At 64.0% G+C, this 23,691-nt stretch overlaps 1 protein-coding gene across 1 annotated transcript in view; it reads right to left on the bottom strand.

Moving 5' to 3' along the window:
* The window catches only part of NUP210 (nucleoporin 210), a 61,490-nt gene extending 38,223 nt beyond the window's left edge, over nucleotides 1-23,267 (bottom strand). The window contains exons 1-8 of the mRNA XM_055134966.1: nucleotides 23,050-23,267; nucleotides 10,486-10,622; nucleotides 9,218-9,349; nucleotides 7,439-7,535; nucleotides 5,486-5,636; nucleotides 4,322-4,454; nucleotides 2,394-2,552; nucleotides 1,803-1,871 (exon numbers count right to left, since the gene is read on the bottom strand). Coding sequence (XP_054990941.1) covers nucleotides 1,803-1,871; nucleotides 2,394-2,552; nucleotides 4,322-4,454; nucleotides 5,486-5,636; nucleotides 7,439-7,535; nucleotides 9,218-9,349; nucleotides 10,486-10,622; nucleotides 23,050-23,267 — 1,096 coding nt within the window. The remainder of the gene's footprint in view (nucleotides 1-1,802; nucleotides 1,872-2,393; nucleotides 2,553-4,321; nucleotides 4,455-5,485; nucleotides 5,637-7,438; nucleotides 7,536-9,217; nucleotides 9,350-10,485; nucleotides 10,623-23,049) is intronic.
* Between the last annotated feature and the right edge of the window lie 424 nt (nucleotides 23,268-23,691).

Genomic DNA, 23,691 nt, shown 5'->3' with positions numbered 1-23,691 from the left:
TGAACCCACAGTGGGTCTACACCCTGAACCCACAGTGGGTCTACGCCCTAAATCCACAGCGGGTCTACACCCCGAACCCACAGCGGGTCTACACCCCGAACCCACAGCGGGTTTATGTCCCGAACCCACAATGGGTCTATGCCCTGAATCCACATGGTCCCTACACCCCAATCCACAGTGGGTCTACACCCCGAACCCACAGCGGGTCTACACCCTGAACCCACAGTGGGTCTACGCCCTAAATCCACAGCGGGTCTACACCCCGAACCCACAGCGGGTCTACACCCTGAACCCACAGTGGGTTTACGTCCCGAACCCACAATGGGTCTATGCCCTGAATCCACATGGTCCCTACACCCCGAATCCACAGTGGGTCTATGCCCCAATCCACAGTGGGTTTACGCCCTAAATCCACAGTGGGTCTACATCTTGAACCCACAGTGGGTCTACGCCCTGAATCCACAGTGGGTCTACACCCTGAACCCACAGTGGTTTACACCCTAAATCCACAGTGGGTCTACACCCTGAACCCACAGTGGATCTACACCCTGAACCCACAGTGGGTCTACGCCCTGAACCCACAGTGGGTCTACGCCCTGAACCCACAGTGGGTCTACACCCTGAACCCATAGTGGGTCTACACCCTGAATCCACAGTGGGTCTACGCCCTGAACCCACAGTGGGTCTACACCCTGAATCCAAAGTGTTCTATGCTATGATGCTATGAACCCACTTGTTCTACATGTTGAATGCGTAGTGGGTCTCTGCCCACGTGCCAGCACTGAGCACACCTACCCCGCGTGTCTCCAGATGCCCTTCCCCCTGCCCTAGCAGCTCGCACCCTAGCATAGCTTCTCCCCTGCACACCGTGGCCCCAGCCCTCCCCTGCCAGAGCCACCTGCGGCCTTGGCAGTCTCTGTGCCACAGCCTGTCCTGCTGCCCCGCGCTCCCCCACACACGCGTGCCTGCCGTGTCCAGCAGAGCCCAGACACTCCCCCACATACATGTGCCCACCTCTTCCTCCTCTGAACCCCGAGGCATCCGGAGTGTTCCCGAGGGAAGGCCCCTCGTACCCTGTCCTACAGCACCCGGGACCTCACGGAGCACCAACAAGGCCCTCGGAGCCAGCCTCAGAGCTCAGAAGCTGGTGCCGGAACCGCCTCGGTGTCCTCACCCCCGCGTCCACTCTGCTGGAAGGTCGCATTTCTCAGTGACCAGGGTACCACGTGTCCCCCTCAGTGCCCTCCATGGTGCTGACCTGGCCCTCCCTCTCCTGCCCGGAGAACCGTCAGTGTCACAGGACCTCACAGGCACCTCTGTGAAGAGCTGACCGCCAGGCCCCGCCGTGGGCGTCCATCAGGAGAGTGAATCCCCCCCCACCCCACGTCTCCCTTCTCCTCCCGCTGCTGCTGGCTGGGCTGCCCTGCACTAGCCCCCCGGCCGCGCCCTGCACTGTTTCTTTTCTGCCCCCGCAGTGCTCAGGCCTGACCAGTGACTCTCAGCCCCCCGGGCCAGCATCAGGGCGAGGGCCTCGGGGACCACACTCGATGGTGCTCCGGAGACCACACGGTACCGAGATCCAGCCCGTGCCAGCATGTGCCCTAACCACTGCACCACCTCCTGGCCCCGATGGGCTTTTAAATTTGCTTGCTGGGTTTGGGGCTGGCAGTGCTCTCGGGGTTGGCACCTGGCAGGGGTTGGGGGACTCATGGGGCTGCCAGGGACTGAACCCCGTGTCAGCTGTGTGCAGGATGAGCCCCCAATCTATGGCCCTGGCTCCCTGGCGAGCCTGCCCCACTCACCCAGGTATCCGGGCTCCACCACGTAGATGGTGCTGTTCGGGAGCCGGGGCGCCTCCTGCATGCGCAGGCCTGAGAGCGGAGTTAAGGGGGAAAGCCCAGGTGGGGGCTGGAGCGATAGCACGGTGGGGAGGGCATTTGCCTTGTATGCGGCCGACCTGGGTTCGATTCCCAGCATCCCATAGGGTCCCCCGAGCACCGCCAGGAGTGATTCCTGAGTGCAGAGCCAGGAGTCACCCCTGTGCATCACCGGGTATGACCCAAAAAGGAAAAATAAAAGGGAAAGCCCAGGACAGCAACATGGCTCTGCGGGCGGGAAGGGGGGGCGCGGTCCCCGCAGGGCTCGGGAGAGGGATGAGCCGGGAAGGAGAGCCGTGGAGGCGAGCGGCCAGGCCCCCTCCCGCCCGGCGCCTCCCCACGGAGCCGCGGAGGTGAGCTGTGCCACTCCGCCAGGCTGCTATTTTGGTTCTTTCTGCGTTTCAGACCTGGAGGAGAAACGGGGCTATTTTTAGCCTCGCCGAGCTCTCAGGGAGGAAAGGAAAAAAAAAAAAAGCCTCCCAGACAGTGGCTCCTGCGGGGCGGCGGGAAGGATACTCTTGTGGCCCAGGACCAGGCTGCTCTGGCCCAGTTGCACCGCCGTGACCGTCGACGTGTCCTGGGCCAGCACCGCCACTGGCCGGCGCGGGTCTCCCTCGGGGTCCCAGATGTCATTCTGCAGCTGCAGCTCATACTGGTCGGAAGGCATGGTGAGCTCTGCCGGGGGGAGGGGTGGGGAGAGAGGGAGGGAGGGAGGGAGGGAGGGAGAGAGGAGAGGTAAGGACCCCGTGCCATCCCACCACCAGCCTCCCCCGGCACCGCAGACCGCCCTCTTCTGTGTCTTCCTCTCTCTCATCTCATTGTTTCTCGGGCTACACCTGGCAGTGCTCAGGGGCCGCATCAGTGGCCCCAAGCAGACTCACGCGAGGCAGGTGCCTTCCCTCCTGCCGCTCTCTGCAGCTCAATCTCCCTCCTGTCTTGACACTATGATTTTACTGGGCCCCCCCGACCCCCACCCCATGAGCAAGCCTGGGCGTGAGCTCTCGCTCCGTGCGTTTTGCAGTTTGCCACCAGCAGCCCGGCCACCTGGGCGGGGTTCATGGGTCCTTCACCCCTGCTTGGAGCTCGCCAGAGCGGGGTCTCCTGTGGGGGCTTCTAGAGAGGCCCAAGGTTGTGGGGTCCCACCCGGGGTGGGAAATTGGGCCCGTAACTTGCAGCCAACTTTCTGTGCATCTGTCCTGACGAAAATCAGTTGCCCCACTGCCCTCACAGAAGGGAAGTCGCCCTCTGAGCCTGGGGACAAGCCCATCTGTGGGGGGCCTCGTCCCTTCCCCAGGGAAGGAGCAGGCGGGCAGCACCCTCGCCCCGCCAGCTGACTCCTGCGGCCTGCAGGTGGCGACATCGAGCACGCCGTCAGGCACCCACTGGGCTGCTGCCCGCTGACCCCTCCCGCTGACCACTCCCACAAACAGCGGCCACAGCAGAGCTGTGCTATCCCTCGGTAGCTTCTGAAACAGGCACTGCGGATGTGCCCGCCCTGGAGAAGGGGCCCGTGGGAAGCTGCCGGAAGCGTCCCCACGGCTGTGTGCGGCAGAGGTGAAGTTCAAAGCCAGCCTGCCACGGCGACACTCTCTCTCCCGGGCCACGGGCTTCCAACACGGGAACACAGGGTGCCGGCACGCCTTTAGGGGCCTAGCTCAGCGGCCCCCACCACGGGGCCGCCCGGGGCGAGCATCCCGGGGAAGCTTCCAGTATACTACACAGAATTCAGGGGGAGACCGAGGAGGGGGGACAGTCTCCCTTCATCTCTATCCTCGGGGGTCTTTTGGGTGTCCCGAGAGTGCCCGAGAGAGGTGAGTGCGGTTTCTGGAGGGGTGGGGGTGTGGCTGACACCACACACACAGACACAATACACACACCCCATATATACGCACACACACCTTATATACCCCCCACCATACACATACATACCATACAAACACACTAGACACACCCTGCACATATCATACACATATATACACATAGTATATACCACACAAACACACCCACACACCATATACATCCCTCACATTTCACATATACGCACACACACACACACACACACACACACACACTGTCCAAAGAGCCAGCATGTGTGTGACCCGCACCCAGGTCAGCCACCCTCACAACTCACAAACTCTGGGCTGGGGCCGGGGGGCTGGGACCTAACAGACCCTGATCTGCGGCCTAGGAGAGGGAGTCAGGGACGGACACGCCATGAACACGGTCAGTGTCAGCAGCAGATGACATCACCTTCACGGTCCCTCTGTGCCGTGTGTGCTGTGCCTTGCGGCACAACCAACACGTGCCTTGGCAGGACCTGACGTTATGGGGCAGCACCACACAGTGACCCACGGGGGGCAGGACCCGACAGTGACCCCCAGGGCAGGACCCCACAGAAACCCCCAGGGCAGGACCCGATTTGACCCCCCCGGGGCAGGACCCACCGGTGATCTTCCCCTGCCTGATCTTCTGCACCCGGTAGCGGATGAAGGTGCCCACCAGTAGGTGGACGTCGGACGCCGGGGTCAGCAGGATGTTCTCCAGAATCAACAGCCTCACCTCCGCCGGCCGGACATTCTGGGCATGGAGGAGATGGGGATGTGGGGGCTGGTGAGGTGGGGGCGGGGCGGGGGCGGGTGAGGGGACAGGGGTGCGGGAGCAGGCGGTTCTAGGGTGCCTCAGCCTGCTCCTGTGGGTGCAGGAAAGCTGGGGGGCAGTAAGGCCACTCCCAGAGCCAGGTTCGAGACCCCAGAGCTCAGAGAATAGCAGACCCCCAACAGGAAGGAGATTTCAGCGAAAAGCAACCAGGAAGGGAAGTGGGGACAGCGTGAGGTGGCCTATGGGGCTCAGGGGTTCACCCCACAAAGCCCCAAAGGACCAGAGGTTAAAAAGCTGCAGAGAACTGAAGAGGAGGCGTGGGAGGGGACACAACTCCAGTCTGGGCCCCCCGGCCCTCCCTGCCCCTCTCCTGCCCATCTTTCACAGCCCCTAGGAAAAATCCTGGAAGAATCTTCAAGAAAACCCCCAAATCAAGCCTAGTCCACACCTCAGGCCAGTCCCTGGGGGGCCTACCCCTGTGCCCCACACCACCTTCCAGCCGGCTGTCCTGAGCTAAGTCCCCAGCACCCCGTAGGGTCCCCTGAGCCCCAGGAGTCAGTCCTGGATACCGCTGGGTGTGGCCCCCAAAATAAAAAACCAGAAGGAACCTGAACCTCGCCCAAACCTCATCAGCCCTCCCAGCCCCAAAGTGGGCGCTGACGGAGAAGTGGGCGTGGGGGAGGCGGACCAATGTCGGGGGCAGGGGTCCGAGATGGAGCGCCCCACCTGGGATTGAGCCCCACCCCAGAGCAGGGGCGACGGCAGAGGGCAACCCCTGGACCTCACAGACCCCAGTGCTCACTCGTCCCCGCAGAACCAGAGAACCTGCTGGAAATAAGCTGAGGGAAGCCCTGGGCCTGGGGCAACAGAACCAAGCAAGAGGGAGCTGCCTCCCCGGCCCCCCAGCCTGGTCTCACACCCCAGGCTGCCGTGGAGAGAGCACCCCTCACGCCGGGGGCACAGCTGCCCCCAGGAAGGGCCCTGGCTGCCCACCTGCCCAGCCAGCCCACCTTGTACACGGTCTCCTGGATCCGCGCTTTGAGCCGGGAGCTTCCGGTCTTCATCCCCGACACCAGGACGGTGTCCCCCTGCTTGGCGACTTTCTCCATCTCTGAGATGTAGGCCGGGGGGATGTAGGTCGACTCCGAGAAGGTGAGGATCCTGCAAAGGCGCAGGTCATCAGGGCCGAGGGGTGGGACCAGCGCACCCCCGCCAGTGTGTGGGCAGTGCCAGGCGCTCACACGGGCAGGACGGCCCCTGGCGGTGGCGCTCGGTGACATACTCCAGTGACAAGCCCTGGAACAGCCTCTAAGGTTGCAGCTCGGAGCAAACATGGGGGCCATGAAACATTGTAACACTGTAACAATGTGTTGCAAGATAGATTGGGGGGGGGATGCCAGGCAGTGCTCAGGGCTTACTCCTGGCTCTGTGCTCAGGGATCACTCCTGGCAAAGTTCCAGGGACCAGAGGGGGTGCTGGGGATCAAACCCAGCCCCGGTCACCTACAAAGCAAGTGTCCCACCCAGAGTACGACCTCTCCGACCCCTACAGGCAAGATAAACCGCTTTAGGGTTGGTTATCAGTAAGTCTCTGGGTTATGTGCCGATTCTTCTCAGTTAGAGATGAACATAAAATGCAAACGCATTTCTGAGCAAGGGGCCAGACACACACAGGGGCTAAGGCACTCACCTTGTATAAGCCTAACCCATCACATACGGTTTCCCTGAGCACTGCCGGGGTGAGCCCTAAGCAGGGCCAAGAGTAAGCCCTGGGGTACCACTAGGTGGTCCCCAAAGAAACTAAGCCCGCAGGAAAGAAGAGGTAGACCCTACAAAAAGCAGATGCTGCCCCGGCTCCAAGTGCTGAGGTTTTTGTGAAAATGCAGATTGCCCGGCCCAGCCTGGAGCCTGGGGGTCTGCCTGTTGCCTACAGCCCTGCAACCACGAGGAACCTGAAACCCGAGGTCGGCTGCTTAGTCAAAATGCTTCCGGGCAACAGGCGTGGGGCCCAGAACGGAAAGATGGCAGGGCCGCTGAGGCAGGAGGAAGCGAAAGGCCGAGGAGTCACTGTCTGACCACCAGGAAGAAGGCTGGAGCTGGAACCGGGGGCTCCTTCAGGCATCCCGAGCTTACCCAGGACAAAGTGCAGGTGGTCCCAGCCCACCGGGAGCCCTGACCCCTGGTTCGGGGGCGGGGCGGGGGGAGCGTAACCAGCTCACACAGTGTCTGTTGGGGTCTGTGCATGAAGCCCAGAATGCCCCAGGTCCAGAGTGCAACTGTGAAGCCACAAATGGACACCAAGCTCTTAGCGCCCTGCCAGTCCTGCAGAGACGTGACAGTGGGGAGGGCGTGTGCCCTGCTCGTAGCTGATCTGGTTCAATCCCAGGCTCCACACAGGGTCCCCAGCCCCACCAGGGGTGATCCCTGAGCACAGAGCCAGGAGCAATACAGCCAGATGTGGCTGAACCATCTGCGTTCCCCGAAACATAAAACAAAATTCCTTTTTTTTTCTTTTTGGGTCACACCCAGAGGTGCTCAGGGGTCACTCCTGGCTGGCTCTGCACTCAGGAATTACTCCAGGCAGTGCTCAGGGGGACCATATGGGATGCCAGGGATCGAACCCAGGTCGGCCACATGCAAGGCAAATGCCCTCCCCGCTGTGCTATCACTCCAGCCCCTAAAACAAGATTTCTTAGTTGCAGGGGCCACATGCAACTCTCCCTGCACCCCAGGAAAGTCTTCTCGGGAGTTTTCTCTTTTGCAGCGGAACAGGCTGGCTTCCCTGAAGGTGACCCACAGAAGGAGGTCCCCGCCCTCCCCCCACCCTCAAACCGGGCCCAGGAGCGTCCTCGCATCTGGCACCATCGTGGGTGCCTCAGGGGTGATGCAGAAAGCCCCAGACCCCACAGAGTCGGGGGACCACACCGCCTGCACCCCACCCCGTCCTGCTTCCCCTCCTCTTACCGCAGTGCATTGTGGGAGTCTGAGAAGCCATTGGCCTCCGTGTCCTTCACGATTGTCCAGTCAAAGACCAGTCCAGCCAGGGTGCTGAACGTGTTCCCTGTAAGGGCGGGCAGAGGGCAAGGGGCAGCGAGCTCACTCCCGGGGCCGAGGAAAGGGGCCAGGGGGGCCTCTCTGGGGCAGTGGCAGCCACAGGGGCCTGGCGGCCTGGTCCCCCCCGCGCAAACCCCCAGCCCAGAGATCTCACGGGCCGTGACCGGCGGGCAGGAGGGAGGCCACTCGCCCTGGCTCCCCCGTGTCCTCTCTGAGGCCCAAGAGGAGACCCAGGGCAGTCCCCGGGGAGACGTGACCCAGCGCCGGCCTCGCTGGAAGGAGCCGAACAGGGCGCAGAGGCAGCCAGGCAGGCCCCGGGGAACGGCTGCCGGGACCCGTGGTCCCCACAACACCGGCCTCAGGGCAGGCGGGGTCCTCCGGCGCTGTCCCACGCCCATGTGGTGAGGGGAACACCCGGCCACAGAGCGGGTAGGTGGCCAACAAAGGAGGATCCTGGCTTCTTGGGCCTGGAAGGCTGCCTAGGAGGGGTGACCCGTCTGTCACGCATTTGGTCCTTTCAGTACGAAGGTGGAAAACCCACAACACGGGGCACGCAGGTGCCGGCAAGGCTAGTGCAGTGACCTGCGTGACTCGGACCACGGGAAGTGAGCCTCTTGGAAGTGACTCGGTGTGACCTGAGTGGCCCTGGGTGAAGTGGCTCTGTGTAAAGTCACTCTGTGAAGTGATCCTCAGTGAAGTGGCCCTGTGAGAGAAGTGACTGTGGGAAGTGACCTATGGGAAGTGGGCCTGTGTGAAGGGACCCTGAGTGACGTAACCCTGTATGAAGTGACCCTAAGTGAAGTGGGCCTGTGTGAATTGGCCCTGAGTGAAGTGACCCCATGTGAAATGGCCCTGAGTGAAGTGGGCCTGTGTGAAGTGGCCCTGAGTGAAGTGACCCCGTGTGAAGTGAGCCTGTGTGAAGCATGCCTGAGTGAAGTGAGCCTGTGTGAAGTGACTCCACATATGTGAAGTGACCCTGAGTGAAGTGGGCCTGTGTGAAGTAACCCCGTGTGAAGTGGCCCTGAGTGAAGTGACCTCGTGTGAAGTGAGCCTGTGTGAAGTGACCCTGAGTGACGTGACCCTGTGTGAAGTGAACCCATGTGAAGTGACCCCGTGTGAAGTGACCCTGAGTGAAGTGAGCCTGTGTGAAGTGACCCTGAGTGAAGTAGGCCTGTGTGAAGTGACCCCATGTGAAGTGGTCCTGTGTGAAGTGACCCCGTGTGAAGTGACCCCGTGTGAAGTAGGCCTGTGTGAAGTGACCCTGAGTGAAGTAGGCCTGTGTGAAGTGACCCCATGTGAAGTGACCCCGTGTGAAGTGGGCCTGTGTGACGCGGCCCGCCATGAAGTGGCACTTCGTAGCCTAGCCTACAGCCAACCAGGCAAACTCGAGAGTCCCGCCTCGGGATGTGCCGGGGAACACTAAGCAACTCAAACGGACAAGCACTGGCCAGCTACCCACCGGGAGTCCAGAAGAATGCAGTGACCGCCATCCGCCCCTAAGGGCTACTGACAGGGCAGAGCCAGCGCCACCCGCCCCCGGCAGGCCTGGGCAGCTGCAGGCCTGGGGCGGGGCAGCGCTCCACAGTCACTGGGCTTTGAGGACAGTGACCCCCTGGCCCTGCCCTGCCCCACGATGGCCCGGGGCTCTCCTGAGAGGGGGGGGGCCCCTGCAGACCCCCCGATGCTCACCCTCCGAGTCCAGCGCCTGGATCTTGAGCTCCAGCGGCGAGTCCTCCAGGTAGAGCTCGCGGGTGGTGGAGACGATCTGGATGCCGTGGATGAGGTCCACGATGGCGTCACAGCGCAGGACCTGGCCGGTGGCTGCAGACCGGGGCAGGCTCACTCCCTCCACCCGTCCTGACCCCTCCTCGGGAAAAGCCAGCCGGGGTCCTCGGGCAGCCGGGCTAAGGGACAAGGGCCACCGCGGGACAGCGGCTGCCGGGCGGGGGCCGGGGCGAGTATGCAGAGCTAACACCCCGTGGGCAACACGCCCGCCCCCCACTGCCCTCAGGAAGCTGCTTCTCAGGGCCTGAAAGGCCTCACAGGGGTGACTGGGAGCGGCCGGGGTGCTTTTGGTTTTATTCTGTTATTTGTGATTTTGCTTGGGGCCCCTCCTGATGGTGCGCGGGGGTTCCTCCTGGCTCCGCACTCAGGATTCACTCCTGGCGGCGCGCAGGGGGCCGTATGAGATGTCAGGGATCAAACCCGGGTTCGGAGTTCGCAAGCAAGGCCTTGCCTGCTGCGCTACCACTCCAGCCCCTCATCTATTATTTCTGGTCTGGGGGTTGCATCTGGGCTCTAGGGCCCCACCGGGTAGCGCTGGAGGGACCCTCTGAGGTGCCACGATTTGGACCAGGGTCACGGCTGAGCCTCTCGGTGGGGGAGGGGGGAAGCGCCTTGACCTTTACCCCCTCCCTCTGCTGCTGGGGCGCTGTCGGGCTGGAAGCCTTGCCCAGAGCCCCACAGTCTTCTCTGGTGGAAGTGCTGGTTTCCTGAGTAACCGGCCAGCACCCGAAAACCAGGTGCCGTCTGGGGAAATCTCTCTCTCCTGGGGGGAGCATTCGAACCCAGCCTGAGCAAACGGGCAAAGAGCGTGGCTTCGTTTCCTCTGAGCACTCAGCGGCCCTGGGGCGGACGGAGCCTGGAACGTGGACACTACGACCACACGCCGCTCTGAAGTGGAGGCTGGGGCCGGAGCGACAGCACAGCGGGGAGGGCGTTTGCCTGGCATGTGGTCAACCCGGGTTCGATCCCCAGTATCCCAAAGGGTCCCCCGAGCACCACCAGGAGTAACCCCTGTGCATCGCCGAATATGACCCAAAAAGCAAAAAAAAAAAAAAAAAAAAAAAAAAAGAAGTGGAGCCTGGCGAGGCTAATGGTGCCGCGGGACAGAGGCCCTGGCCCCCCAGAGGGACAGGCCCGAGGCGGGAGAGCCCCGGGAGGGGCGTGGCACTCACTGGTGTCCTCGGCGAGGATGATGCTGGTGAGGCGGGCGGGCTGTGCGGGGCGGGCGTGCACCACGGCCCGCTGGGAGCACTGCGTGGCGTCCACGCCCATCGGCTCAATGCTGGCCACCTCTGGCCGCGTGGATGACCTGGGCGAGAGGACAAGAGTTTAGTCTGGGGCCTCCCGAGTGGCACAGCAGGGACAAAGTCGGGGTCACCTTTGGGGAGGTGGGGGGACTGTCCCGGACTCAACAGAACAGAGCGGGGCCGGCGTCTCCAGCGTCAAGCCTAGAGGAGAAACGGGGCCTTGCTCAGGGCCCCCACGGTGGCAGGGCCCCCACACCAGCAGCCCGGCCCTTGAAGTCCCCTAGTGCTCAGGCCCTGCAGACGCCCCGCTGAGCTGGGCCCGGCGCCCCCAGATGTCCACATTCATGGCCAGAAGGTGCCACAGGATCTGGGCACCAGCAGACCTGACGTCCCAAACGCACTGAGCCTGACCGTGGGGAGGCGGCCACAGCCCTCACGGTGGCCGCACGGGGCGGACACGAGCCTGGACGGGGACAGACGGGCACGGTGAGCAGGGGGTCCCCAGGGCCGGCACCCCACTTCTCACCCGCCACAGCAGTATCAGCGGTATCCTGGCTGGCGGGGGGGGGCTGTGGCAGGTAAAGGCAGAGGCTCTGCTGGGCCCGAACCTGCTACCTGCAGACAGGAGCCGGGTGGCGTTGGACAACACAAGCTGGGCCAGCCAGGGGCCAGAGCAACGCCCCACTGGGAAGGTGCCCCCAAAGCAGAACAGCTGGGGCTCAGGGAGAGGCGGTGTGAGGGCACGTGTGAGGTCAGGGATGGGGTGTGAGGTCAGGGAAGGCATGTGAGGTCAGGGAAGGGGGTGTGAAGTCAGGGATGGGGGTGTGAGGTCAGGGAAGGGGGTGTGAGGTCAGGGATGGGGGTGTGAGATCAGGGAAGGGGGTGTGAGGTCAGGGAAGGGGGTGTGAGGTCAGGGATGGGGGTGTGAGGTCAGGGATGGGGGTGTGAAGTCAGGGATGGGGGGTGTGAGGTCAGGGATGAGGTGTGAGGTCAGGGATGGGGGTGTGAGGTCAGGGAAGGGGGTGTGAGGTCAGGGAAGGGGGTGTGAGGTCAGGAATAAGGGTGTGAGGTCAGGGATGGGGGTGTGAAGTCAGGAATGGGGTGTGAGGTCAGGGAAGGGGTGTGAGGTCAGGGACAGGCAGGTGTGAGGGCAGATGTAAGGTGAGGGATGGGTGGGTGTGAACTCAGGAATAGGAGGGTGTGAGGGTGGGTGTGAGGTCAGGGTGGGCGGTGAGGTCAGGGTGGGCAGTGAGGTCAGAGGTGGGTGTGAGGTCAGGGTGGGTGGTGAGGTCAGAGATGGGCGGTGAGGTCAGGGTGGGCAGTGAGGTCAGAGTGGGCAGTGAGGTCAGGGTGGGCGGTGAGGTCAGGGTGGGCAGTGAGGTCAGGGTGGGCAGTGAGGTCAGAGGTGGGTGTGAGGTCAGGGTGGGCAGTGAGGTCAGAGGTGGGTGTGAGGTCAGGGTGGGCAGTGAGGTCAGAGGTCGGCGGTGAGGTCAGGGTGGGCAGGAGTCGGGTCTGCTGCTGCCAGGCACGGGTGCGTCCCACCGCTGGGAGCTCGTCCGGCCAGTGCACGGGGGTCGGAGGCGCAACGCAGTTATCCTGTGGCAATTCACCGCACTCGCCCCGCGGGGAGCCACCGCCCCCCAGGAGCTCTGGGTGTTTACACGGACCTGCAGAAACTGGCCCGTGCCAAAGGGACCTGACCACGCGGCTGGCCTGGCGCCAAGCCTCGCTGCCAAGGCCCGGCGAGCACGTGCCAAGGGAGCCTCACTTCAGCTCAGCCTTGTGAGCCAAAACCTCCTCTGGAGAGCAAACCCGCGAGGAACGGAAAGACCACCCACACGCCACGGCAGGGCAGCCGGGACCCCCCTCGGCCAGTGCCAACCACCAGCGGTGCGTGAGGGCTGGGACCGGCCTTGCCCGCGGCCGACCCAGTTCAACCCCAGCACCCCAAAGGGCCTTCTGAGCCCCTGCAGAGCTGAGCCCGAGCTCAGAGCCGGGAGCAGCGCCTGCACACCACCCCAGCACCCCGAACAGACCCCGAATCAAAGTACAAAGTGCATGAACGAGGCAGACACCTCACCGCTTCCTTCTGAGGAATGGCACCGAGAGACAGTGCTCAGGGGACGCGGGAGCCAGAGCGCGGGGCTCGCTGGGGCCGCTGCAAGCCTCAGTCTCCCCAAGACTGGGCCCCTGCTCCCCTCCCTTGCTTCCCCCAGCAGGGCCCCCGTGAGGCAAACCTGAGTCCAGAAACCAGCTCCCGAAATGTCTGAGTCAGCAGTGACGCAGCCCTTCAGACCCCGCCACAAGAGGGGCCGGGGCGAAGCACAGCAGGAAGACGCTTGCCTCCCACGTGGCTGCCCCGGTTCAAACCCCGGCAGCCCACACGGCTCCCCAAGCCCTGCCAGGAGTGATCCCTGAGCACAGAGCCAGGGTCGAGCTCTGAGCACCGCCGGGTGTGGCCCAGAAGCCCCCCACCACCCCACCCACCAAGAAGAGCCAGGTCAAGAAGCAGACCAGGGGGGCTGGAGCGACAGCACAGCGGGGAGGGCGTTTGCCTTGCACGCGGCCCACCTGGGTTCGATTCCCAGTATCCCATATGGTCTCCCAAGCACCGCTAGGAATAATTCCTGAGTGCAGAGCCAGGAGTGACCCCTGTGCATCGCCGGGTGTGACCCAAAAAGCAAAAAAAAAGAAAAAAAAAAAGCAGACCAGGGGGACTGGAACGACAGCACAGTGGGGAGGGCGTTTGCCTTGCACGCAGCCCACCTGGGTTAATTCCCAGCATCCCATACGGTCCCTGAGCACCGCCAGGAGTAATTCCTGAGTGCAGAGCCAGGAGTAACCCCCGAGCAAGGCTCGGCTCTGGTGCTGTCCAGTCGACGGGGCTGGGCCAAGCGCCCTCCGGTGCACTCCCAGCCCCAGTGTGACTCCGCGTCCTACTGGGTCACCCCATCTGTAAGTCCCACCGAAACCCTGGTTGGGTGCCACAGAGAGACGGCGCCACCCGCCGGGCACACCTCACAGGAAGGTCTGGGCACGGCCCCTCACCACCGCACACCTGCCACCAGGCACCGGGCCAGGAAGGGTCCCCAGGCACCGTCAGCGGGGGACCCAGACGTTTGGTTTGGGGGCGGGGTAGTGGCTCGAGATGCCTGTTCAAGCCCGAAGCTGTGAGTTGCACCCCCAGAACTGCCCACATACAGATGGGACCCCGGCACCACAGCGCCCCCTGGCGAGCACGACCCCCAGGACAGGCTCAGGCACCAAGACTGAAGAAAGCTGAAGTCCCTTCGCGCTGAGGCTAGGCGCCTGCCCACAGCCAGAGGGGCAGCCTGGGGCACCCACTAAAAAAAAAAATACAGGGGCTGGAGTGATAGCACAGCGGGTAGAGCGTTTGCCTTGCACGTGGCCGACCCAGGTTCGAATCCCAGCATCCCATACGGTCCCTTGAGCACCGCCAGGGATAATTCCTGAGTGCATGAGCCAGGAATGACTCCTGTGCATTGCCAGGTGTGACCCCCCCCAAAAAAAAATACAGAAGGGGAAGAAGCATTTGGGGTCACGAGGATTTAATTCGGGGGCGGTTTCTCAGGCAGTGCTCAGTGCCCCCTTCCCCATCCCGGCCACCCCTGCAGGGCCTGGAGCCTGGACCCAAGGGCTCAGGGCCTGGGCCCAGTGGCACCCCAGGCTCAGGGTCAGCAGTTCAGGGTGAGAGGGGAGGGCCTGCTCCGGCCCTGAGCCACCTCCCTGCCCCCAGATGCAGTTACTTCTCAGGGTACACGTCACTGAGTCCAACATACCCCAGACGTCCAGCACTCGGAGCTGGGCCGGGCGAGGGGCTGAGGCCGGGCCCGCAGAGCAAGCTGGACAGCCAACACCGTCCTTACCCAGAGTGGAACGGCCAGAGCTAAATCCAGCCCCAGGCGGGCGGCCTGCGGGTGGCAGGTGCCTTGTCACCTCCCGAGATAAGCCCTTCCTCCTGCGCAGAAGGGCAGTAAACCAGCCGGAGACAGGACCGGCGAGGCCGGAGCTCCCCCCGCACCCCCCCCCAGTCACCGTGGTGGTCCCCACAGCCCGGCCCAGCCTGCAAGGCATTTCCCAGAAGTGACCCCAGGCTCCTGGGGCAGCTGGGCCCAGCCTGGAGATGGGCCAGCAGGGGCCGAGGGCCGGGCAGCCAGGCCCTGAACACTTCCTGCCCGTTCCCCAGCGCCGAGGCTGGACAGGTGTTAGCTTACGCCCGGCTTGCTTTCCAGTCACCTGACCCCTTCTGGCACCTTCGGCCCGGCTGGGCCGCACTGTGAAAGGTATCCGTGTGTCCTTGGGCCCCACAGCCCGGGGCAGAGAGCGTGTTCGCAGGAGAGCCGGGCAGCAGGCAGGAGAGGGGCGCACTGGACACCGCCCCGGCACAGAGACGGGGGCCGGGGGTGGCAAGAGGGGTGTCGGCTCTAAGCTTCGTTTCTTCCTCCAACTCACTCCAATGCCCGCCTTGTCCCCAAACGCCCATCACAGTGAGGCCCCGGGGCCCTGGGGGTGGCACCCAGGGTTAAGCATCAGCGTCCCACTCGCTTTCAGCCTCGAGTACGGGGCCCTCAGGACCGAGAGACTGGACAGGGGTCAGGTGGGTGCCTGGAGCGTGGCCATAGGGTGCCTCGAGCACTACTGGGAGTGAGCCCAGAGGTGGGAGTAAGCACCAAGCCCCGCTGGGTGTGGGCCTCACCCCAGAAGAGGGCCCCTGGCTCCCAGACCGGGGGCCCTGCCCTCCGGGGCCCCTATCGCCTGCTAGCAGTCTTGGGGCCTGACTCACCCTGATGAAGCCAGGAGCCTGCCTGGGGGAGGTGAGCCCAGAGGCAGTGATGCCCACGGGGGTGTCCGAGGGCTGCGGGCAGGGGCGTGGCTGGTCTACCCGAGAGTCTGAGTCCACCACGAGAGCCCCCGGGGGGCTGGGAGGCAGCAGGAGCAGGCGAGGACAGCTGCCTTGGGCGGGCCCCCACGCCCCCTTCCCCATCAGCCCTTCGTCCCGCAGAAGACGCTGGGGGGGTTGGGGGGTTCGGGGTTCGGGTTCCGCAGCTTGTGGTCAGTGGAATTTGGCTTCAGAAATGCGAGCCCGCAGGAGCTGTGGATGGCGCACGTGGTGGTGCCCAGGCCACCCCAGGTGATCCCAGCACTGTATGTCCCACCCGCCATCATCTGACGCGGCCCTGGACCCCTTGGACCCCCAGTCAGGCCCCTGTGAGGCCTGTCACGGCCTCTCTCCGCGCTGGACAGGCCTGTGGGGCTCAGGCTCGGGGCCTCTCCGGGGCCGGCGGGCTGGACTCTGACGGTCTTTAGAGCCACCACAGCCCAGCAGAGGGGCCAGTGCCCACCGGACTCGGGGGCGCTAGGGTCAGTGTGGCCAGAAAGCCACATTGCTTCCCTCCCTCTCGCCCACATCCCAGCCTGACCGCCCCCCTCCAAAGGCACACAGCTCCCCCCAAGGAGCCTGGGTCAGCCCAGAGACACAGAGACACAGAGACACAGACAGCAGATACGGACACAGACACACAGACACGCACACAAACACACAGATACTCACAAACACATACAGATACACACATACATGCACAGACACACAGACATATATACAGACACAGAGAAACACAGAGACACACAGACATGCACAAACACACACAAAGACACACACACAGACATGCACAAAGAAACACAGAAACACAGACAGACACGCACACAGACACACAGAAACACACAGACGCGCACAGACACACAAAGACACTTACAAGCACATACAGATACACATATACATGCACAGACACACACAGACATACAGACACACAGAGAAACACACACAGAAACACAGAGACATGCAAAGACACACACAAACACACAAAGAGACACACACAAAGCCACACGCACACACACACCAGTGGGCAGTGCTGACACACACGAGAAAGTCACACTCGGAGGTGACCCCGCCTCTGCCACTCCCAGCCAGTATTTCTGGGGGTGCCACCTCTTCACGCTCAGCCCAGGGACCCCGAGCACTCAGAGCCCGCGGACACGGCGAGGCAGGTGGCAGGGCCGGGCCATCGCTCTGTGTCGCCTGGCCGAGAGGGGCTCAGATTCACACCTGTGAGGCTCTGGGCCTGCCTCAGTGCTGCAGGCCTGGAAGTGCTGCTGGAGACCCCTGGGACCCCACAGGGGCAGCCAGTGCCACCCCAGCACAGCCAGGCGAGGCCTGTGGGCAGCGGCCTCGTGTCCACTACTCAGTTTGCACTTCCTGCCACAGTCAGGGAGCCACTGGCGACTCGGGCCGAGCGCGTCACTGCGGGAACCTCTCCCGGCCGGGAGGGAGGCCCGGGTGGGGGCGAGGAGAGCAGGGCTCTCGCCTGGCATGGGCCCACCCGCCCCAATCCCCGGCTCCGCACAGTTCCGAGAGCATCACTCACTCTGGGCCCACTCACTGCCCCGAGAGGAAAGCGCAGATCAGAACCGGCCTCCTGCCCTCTCGGGGCTGCCCAGGCCCTTTGGGGAGGGTCCCCGGGGCTGCCACTGACCACTGGTTCTTCCCCTGGGCCAGCCTGGGCAGGGGGACGCAGGCAGCGCTGGAACTTGGCTTTGCTCTGACTCGGCCGGGGTGGCTGGTCTCCGGCCCCCCAAGGGGTGGGCGCTCGTTCCCACCAGGGGGTTGAGGCAGGTGCTGGCCCCAGGCGGCTGCTGTGAGGGGCCCCTGGGGTGCCCCCAGACCGCCTGCAGCAGGCACCCCAAGGATAGGGGTGGAGTGTGGGAGGTGCGGGAATACCCCTGCTGGGAGAGCGGCCCGGCGGCCACGGCCACAGAGGGGGGCGGGAAGGGCCAAGGTGGCCCACTGGGAGGCGCGTTCAGACCCTTCATTGGAAAGAGCAGAAAGGGGGCCGGAGCGATAGGAAAAAGAGAGTATTGCCGTGCACGCGGCCCATCTGGGTTTGATCCTCGGCCTCCCCACACGGTCCCCAGCACCACCCGGAGTGACCCCTGAGTGCAGAGCCGGGACTCAGCCCTGAGCACCACCAGGTGTGGCCCCCAAATCGAGAAAACAAAAATAAATAAGTTAAAAAGTGAAGAAAAGCCCACAGGTTAGGTGCGAGCAGAGCTCTGGCCTGACGCAGTGGAGGGGGCGGGTCCCGCCAGTGGACACACGGCCAGTCGGCCAGCTGTGTCTGAGCTCCAGGACAGAGCAGGAGGGGCGGGGGAGGGGGCCCGGGGAGGAGGGAGTGAATAGCGGGTCAGAGAGCGAGAGTGGACAAAGGGGAGTGAGAATGGTGCAGGGGTGGGGGCGGGGAGAGCAGCCCGGGGAGGGGAGCAGCGGGGCACAGGGGAGGGGTCCGCCAAGGGTGCCGGGAGGAGCAGCAGCAGCACCGGATCCGCCCAGCCTCCACTCCGGGGCCCCACCGGGTGAGAGCGAACCCCGGGAACCGGTGACTGGCACATCCTGGCCCACGCCTGACCCAGCACGGCCTTCCTGTCCCCTGACCACAGGCCGCCGAGCTCCCTGGAGCCCCACCCTGCCTGCTCCCCTGCGGGCGCCCTGCCAGCCCGGCCACCCCAGTGCAGCGGAAAAAGGTGCCTCCGAGGACTATTTCCCTCCCCCACCCCCGGGGCCCCCACCCAGCACTGGGCCCCCACCCCGGGAGTGCTCGGGGCTCACTCCTGACAATGCTGGGGGGACCAGGTGTGGTGCAGGGGGTCAGACCTGATCTCTACCCCTGGTCCAGTCTCTGCCCGCCCCACCCCTGCACACAGCCCCTGTAGGGGGCTCGGCCTCCCCCCACCCCACTCCCGGGACAGCCCCCAGGTCCCGAAGGGAGGTCCAGCGTGACTTGCCCGCATCAGCGCCAGGCGCCCCCTCAAGAAACACACTGCCCCCCAGGAAGTGGGCTGCCCTCTGTGACCCCGACCCCGTGAGCACCCACAGGGGAGACGAGGGTGCCGGTGTCCCTGGTCCAGGAGCGTCAAATGCAGCGGGCAGCTGTGGGGTATAACACACCTGGGGACACAGGGCCAGGCCCGGGGACGCCCACCCCACTCTCACCCCGGCAGGCAGGTCTGCACCTCACCTGCCGCCACAGCTCAAAGGCCCCCCACACCCGCCCTCAGGGCCCGCATCACCCCGGTACGCCGGGCAGTTTCGGCTGATGCCTGGAGTCCGGTTCCCCTGCCAGGAGACAGCCCCGCGGCCACAAGGGACCATCTGAGGGTCCTAGCCCTGCTCCCCACCAGAAGCCTGCTCCACGGACCCCCAGCCGCAAGGGCGCTGCCAGGCTCTGAGGAAACCACCCATAAGCCCCCTCTCCAGGCAGGGGAGCCCACTGGGGAGCCGGTGGCCCCTGGCACCAGTGACCCCTGGTACCCGGTGACCCTCGGTACTCAATGACCCCAGGCACCCGGTGACCCCTGGCACCGGGCCCCAGGGAGATGCCAAGGCTCTCGGCACTAAAATCACGCAGGCTAGTGCAGACAAGCGCGGACAAGCGTGGGCAGGCACATGTGCCCGGACCCCAGGCTCAGAGCAGGCAGGGGAGGCGCTGGGAAGGGAGTGAGGGGGACCCCAGGAAGCCCTGGGGTGTGGGGGCTTCTCTTTCCTCCCCATTCTCAGCACGTCATTTGCATATGGAAGAAGGCCTTCAAGGGGGCCAAAGAAACCCACATTTTGGAGCATTTTTTGTATTTTTATTTTAGTTTTTGGACGACACCACCTGGACACCACCTGGCTTTGCACCCGCTCTGCCTTCAGGGATCATCCTGGCTGGACTGGGGGCGTTGGGGGGATCATAAGAGATGCCAGCGGTCAAACCCAGGTCCAAACCCAGGTCGGACACAAGCAAAGCAAGCGCCCTCCCAGCCCCCGGAGTACTGTCAACAGCCAGCCAGTGACAGAATCCCTCGGTGGGGAGGGTCAGTCGGGGCCTCCGGACACCTGCCAGCTCGGCCCCCCCAGGGCCCTGCCCAGCCCTGCCCTCCCAGGGCCCGTCACACTCCTGTAAGTCTAGGCGTCCACTGGCCTAGGATGGCCCGTTGCTGCTATGAAATCAACACGTCCATCCCTGGCCCCCGATGGCCACAGGAGCACCCCTGGGGGCAGCCCCGAGGCCCCAGAGCACCACCGGGCCTGACCCGGTGGGCCCCAGCAGGGCAGGACCCGGGCAGCCCCACCTCCGAGGGGACGAGCACTCACGGGCCGCAGGGATCACTACCAGGAAGGGACCCCTGAGCACTGTAAGCATCATGTGGGAGGCAGCCCCTCCCAGACCAAGGCACAGGGGCTCGGGATGAGGCTCAGTGGTAAAGCACGTGCCCCAACCGTGGGAGACCCTGAGCTGACCCCCAGCACCCCACAGCCCCCCTCCAGCACCAGAGGCGGTGACCCCCACAACCGCAACAAGTATTTTTTATTGGTGATGCCTGGGACCACGGGTGCCAAGCACACGTTCTGCACGGAAGCACATCCCTGGCTCAATATGTCATTTTAACCCAGTCGCAGGAAAAATGGGCCTGGGTGGTAGCTAGGAGAGTCAGAGAGCTTCTCGTCTTGCTCCAGGCCCCGAGTTCAATTCCCAGGGCCTCTCACATACTGCTGGTACGGCCCGAGCGCCCCACGTACCGCAGGGCCTGAGCACGTACCATCTGCTACTCTAACAAGTGCCTGGCACCAGCCCTCAGTTCCCCAGCACTGCTGGGGCATGGGGATTTAAAATTAAAAAACAAAAAACAAAACAAACAAACAAAAAAACAGGAAAAATCCATGTAAAGTCACCGGCTCAGGAAGGAATGACACAATTTCTTTTTTTTTTTTTTTTTTTGCTTTTTGGGTCACACCTGGCAATGCTCAGGGGACCATATGGGATGCTGGGAATTGAACCCGGGTCGGCGGAGTGCAAGGCAAACACCCTACCCACTGTGCTATGGCTCCAGCCCCGGAATGACACAATTTCTAATCAATCTGGAACTTGGCCACCACAACTTCAAAGGATTAAAAAAAAAAAAAAAGTCCCTGAAGTTCAGGAGAATTTTGCTTTTCTGTCTTCTGTCTTAAAAACTTCACAGTGAGGGGGCTGGAGCGCTAGCACAGCGGGTAGGGCGTTTGCCTTGCACGTGGCCGACCTGGGTTCGATTTCCAGCATCCCATATGATCCCCTTAGCACAGCCAGGGGTAATTCTTGAGTGCAGAGCCAGGAGTAACCTCTGAGCATCGCTGGGTGTGACCCAAAAAGCAAAACAACAACAACAACAACAACAACAAACCTTCACAGTGAACTCCTTGGAGGGAGAGATCGTGGACTCCAGACTGGGCTGAGTCCAGATCTGTGGCTTGTCCACACGCCCACTCTAAGTCTCCAGCAAGTCTTCAAACTTAAAGCCACACAGGTAGAGGGCTGGGGGCTGGAGAAAGCGGGCGGCGGGGAGGGCGCTGGCCTTGCATGAAGAAGCAAACGAGCATGCTGTGTGCACACAGACACAAAGCAACAGACACACCTATATGTGTGCATGCAGACACAGAGAGAGGCCCAGACACGCTCTTCCGGTGGAAAACTAAAGTAAGTTTGGTGGTGGTGGTGGTGGTGGTGGTAGGGCTGGGTAGGGCATTTGCCTTGCACGCAGTCAACCCGGGTTCAATCCCCGGCATCCCACATGGTCCCCCAAGCACTGCCAGGAGTGAGTCCTGAGTGCAGAGCCAGGAGTAACCCCTGTGCATCACACACACACACACACACACACACAAAGCAAGTTCTGGGGCTGGCGGACAGTGGGTCGGGCATTTCCTTGCCTTGCACGCAGCCGACCCAGGTTCAATCCCCAGCAGCCGCTCTAGTCCCCCGAGTCCACCAGGAGGAATTCTAGAGTGCAGAGCCAGGATGATGCTCAGGGTCATCATCCCTGACCCCAAAACAAAGCCAGAGAGGGCCAGAGTAGAAACAGCTGCTGGAAGTACAGCAAACCTTCTCCACGCTCTGCTGATAGGGGGGCTCACAGGCAGCTGGGGGGATCACAATCCAACATCCCCGAGAAGACCCTCGATAAAGGCCCTCACCTGCTGGCAGCAGGAACCATGGGCACAAAGCTCAGCCGGGCCCCCAAGGCGCTCGGCCCTCTGCCTGAAGCCCTCACACAGATGGAAACCCCCCGTGCATCAGCTTCTCTCAGAAAGGAAAATGTGATTTAGGAAGCGGGAGGGGGTTTAAAGAGAATATGGGGGGAAGGGGACTAGGGCCTTAAAGGAAGTGGCGGATAAATACAGCCAACCCCCCCCCCTGCTGTTTTCAATATCAAACTTCCTCTTTCTCACCCATAACGCCAAGAGCCAGAAAGTGTGCAGGGCGTGTGGCCAGCCCAGGTTCAATCCTCAGCATCCCACATGGTCCCCCAAGTACAGCCAGGAGTGATCCCTGAGCACAGAGCCAGGAGTAAGCCCTGAGCACCGCTGGGTGTGGCCCCCAAACAGACAACAACAACAACAGCAACAAAAAGTAAAGAAAAAAATGTGCAGGTACCAGCAGCAAAGTTCCAGCCCGCAAAGGGCCCTAAAAAAAAAAAAGTCAACAACTCAAGATCAGCTTCAGAATCAAGAGGCTGCAAAGCGCCTCTGGGCACAGGAGGCTGAGAACCCAAACTGGCGGGAGGCAGCGTTTGCGAAATGTGATTGGGGGGAAGTCAAGTCGTGCAGAGAACCCCGCTGGGCTCGGGGCAGGCATGCACACAGCTGGGCTCTGGTCCGGGGAATCCCAGTGAAGACTCAACTCGAACCCGGGAGACAGGAAGGGAGGAGCAAAGCATCTGCAGGGGTGGGGGTGCCGGGCCCCAAGATCAGAGGTGAGAGGGTGGTGCACACCCTGGACGCCGCCACCACATCAAAAGTGGGTTCTGTGAACCATCCGAGTCGGGCCCACGGGCCCCCTTGAACCTTGGCACAGCCACGGACCACACCTGTCTGCAGCTGGAGGGAAGTGACAACCAAGGCGGTGACCCTCCCGCGGCTGGAGCGAGGGCGCAGGGGGAGGGCCCTGGCCCCGCCTGCACACACAGCCCACCCGGTCAGACCCCTGCACCCCATCGGGTCCTCCCAGGCCGCCCAAGAGTGACCGCTGGGCATCGCCGGGTGTAGGAAGAGAACCAACCACCCCCGGGAGCCCGGGAGCCCGGCGCGGGGTCTGTCCGGTGGGGGCCACCCCCAGTCTGCGGCCCCCCGGCGACTCCTCTCCCGCCTCTCAAACGCACCCCCACTCGGGCTCCTCCCGGGGCCGTCCCCCCCAGCCCCCGAGGCCGAGCCCCTGCCCGGTGGGCGACAGGGCGCTGCCCTCCGGGTCGGCGGGAAAACGCGGCCACGCGGGGGGCGGGCGGGGCGCGCGCGGCGCCGGGCCGGGCCGGGCGAGCCCCGGGAAGCGGCGCACGTGGCCGGCGCCCGGGAGCGGCGGGTCCCGCCCCCCGCGCCCCCCGGCCCGCGCCCCCCGCGCGCCTCACCAGCGGTAGCAGCCGTCGGAGGCCTCCAGGGTGAAGTTCACGCGCGTGGCCCGCGTGAAGGGCAACAGCACCTTGGGGATGTTGAGCTTGGCCGCCGCGGCCGCGGGCCCCAGCGCCAGCAGCGCGGGCAGCGCGGGCAGCGCCAGCAGCAGCAGCAGCGGCAGCGGCGGCCGCGGCCACCGCCGCCGTCGCCGCCGCCGCCAGCCCAGCGCCGTCATCCTCGCGCCGCTTCACCTCCAGCGACCCGGCGCGCCGCGGCCCCGCGCGCGCCCCCGCCGGCGGCCCCGTGCCCGCGCGCGCGCCCGGCGGCAGGTGGCGCGCGGCGGGCGGGCGGGGCGGGCACGCGGGGCGCGCGGGGCGGGGCGGGGCGGGGCGGGCGGCGCTTCCTGGGCCCCGGGCGGGCGCGGGCGCGGGCGCGCGGCCAGGCGGGCCCGGGGTGCGCGCCCCGCTCCTCGCGCGCTTCGCGGGCGTCACGGCCCGAGCCCGCCTTGCAGCCGCGCGGGCGCTTCTCGCTCCGGGGCGGGGACGGGAACGGGCGCCCGGGTCCGGGGCCCAGGAAACGGGGGGACGCAGGTCCCCCGGGGCGCCCCCCGCTACCCGAGCCCGGCCCGGAACGGACGGTGACGCACAGAGGGTTCTGGG

The sequence above is a fragment of the Sorex araneus genome, chromosome 4 (assembly GCF_027595985.1).
Source record: "Sorex araneus isolate mSorAra2 chromosome 4, mSorAra2.pri, whole genome shotgun sequence".
NCBI classification, from domain to species: Eukaryota; Metazoa; Chordata; class Mammalia; order Eulipotyphla; family Soricidae; genus Sorex; species Sorex araneus.
The sequence above is the reverse complement of the archived record's forward strand: the minus strand, read 5'-3'. Positions and strand labels throughout refer to the sequence as shown.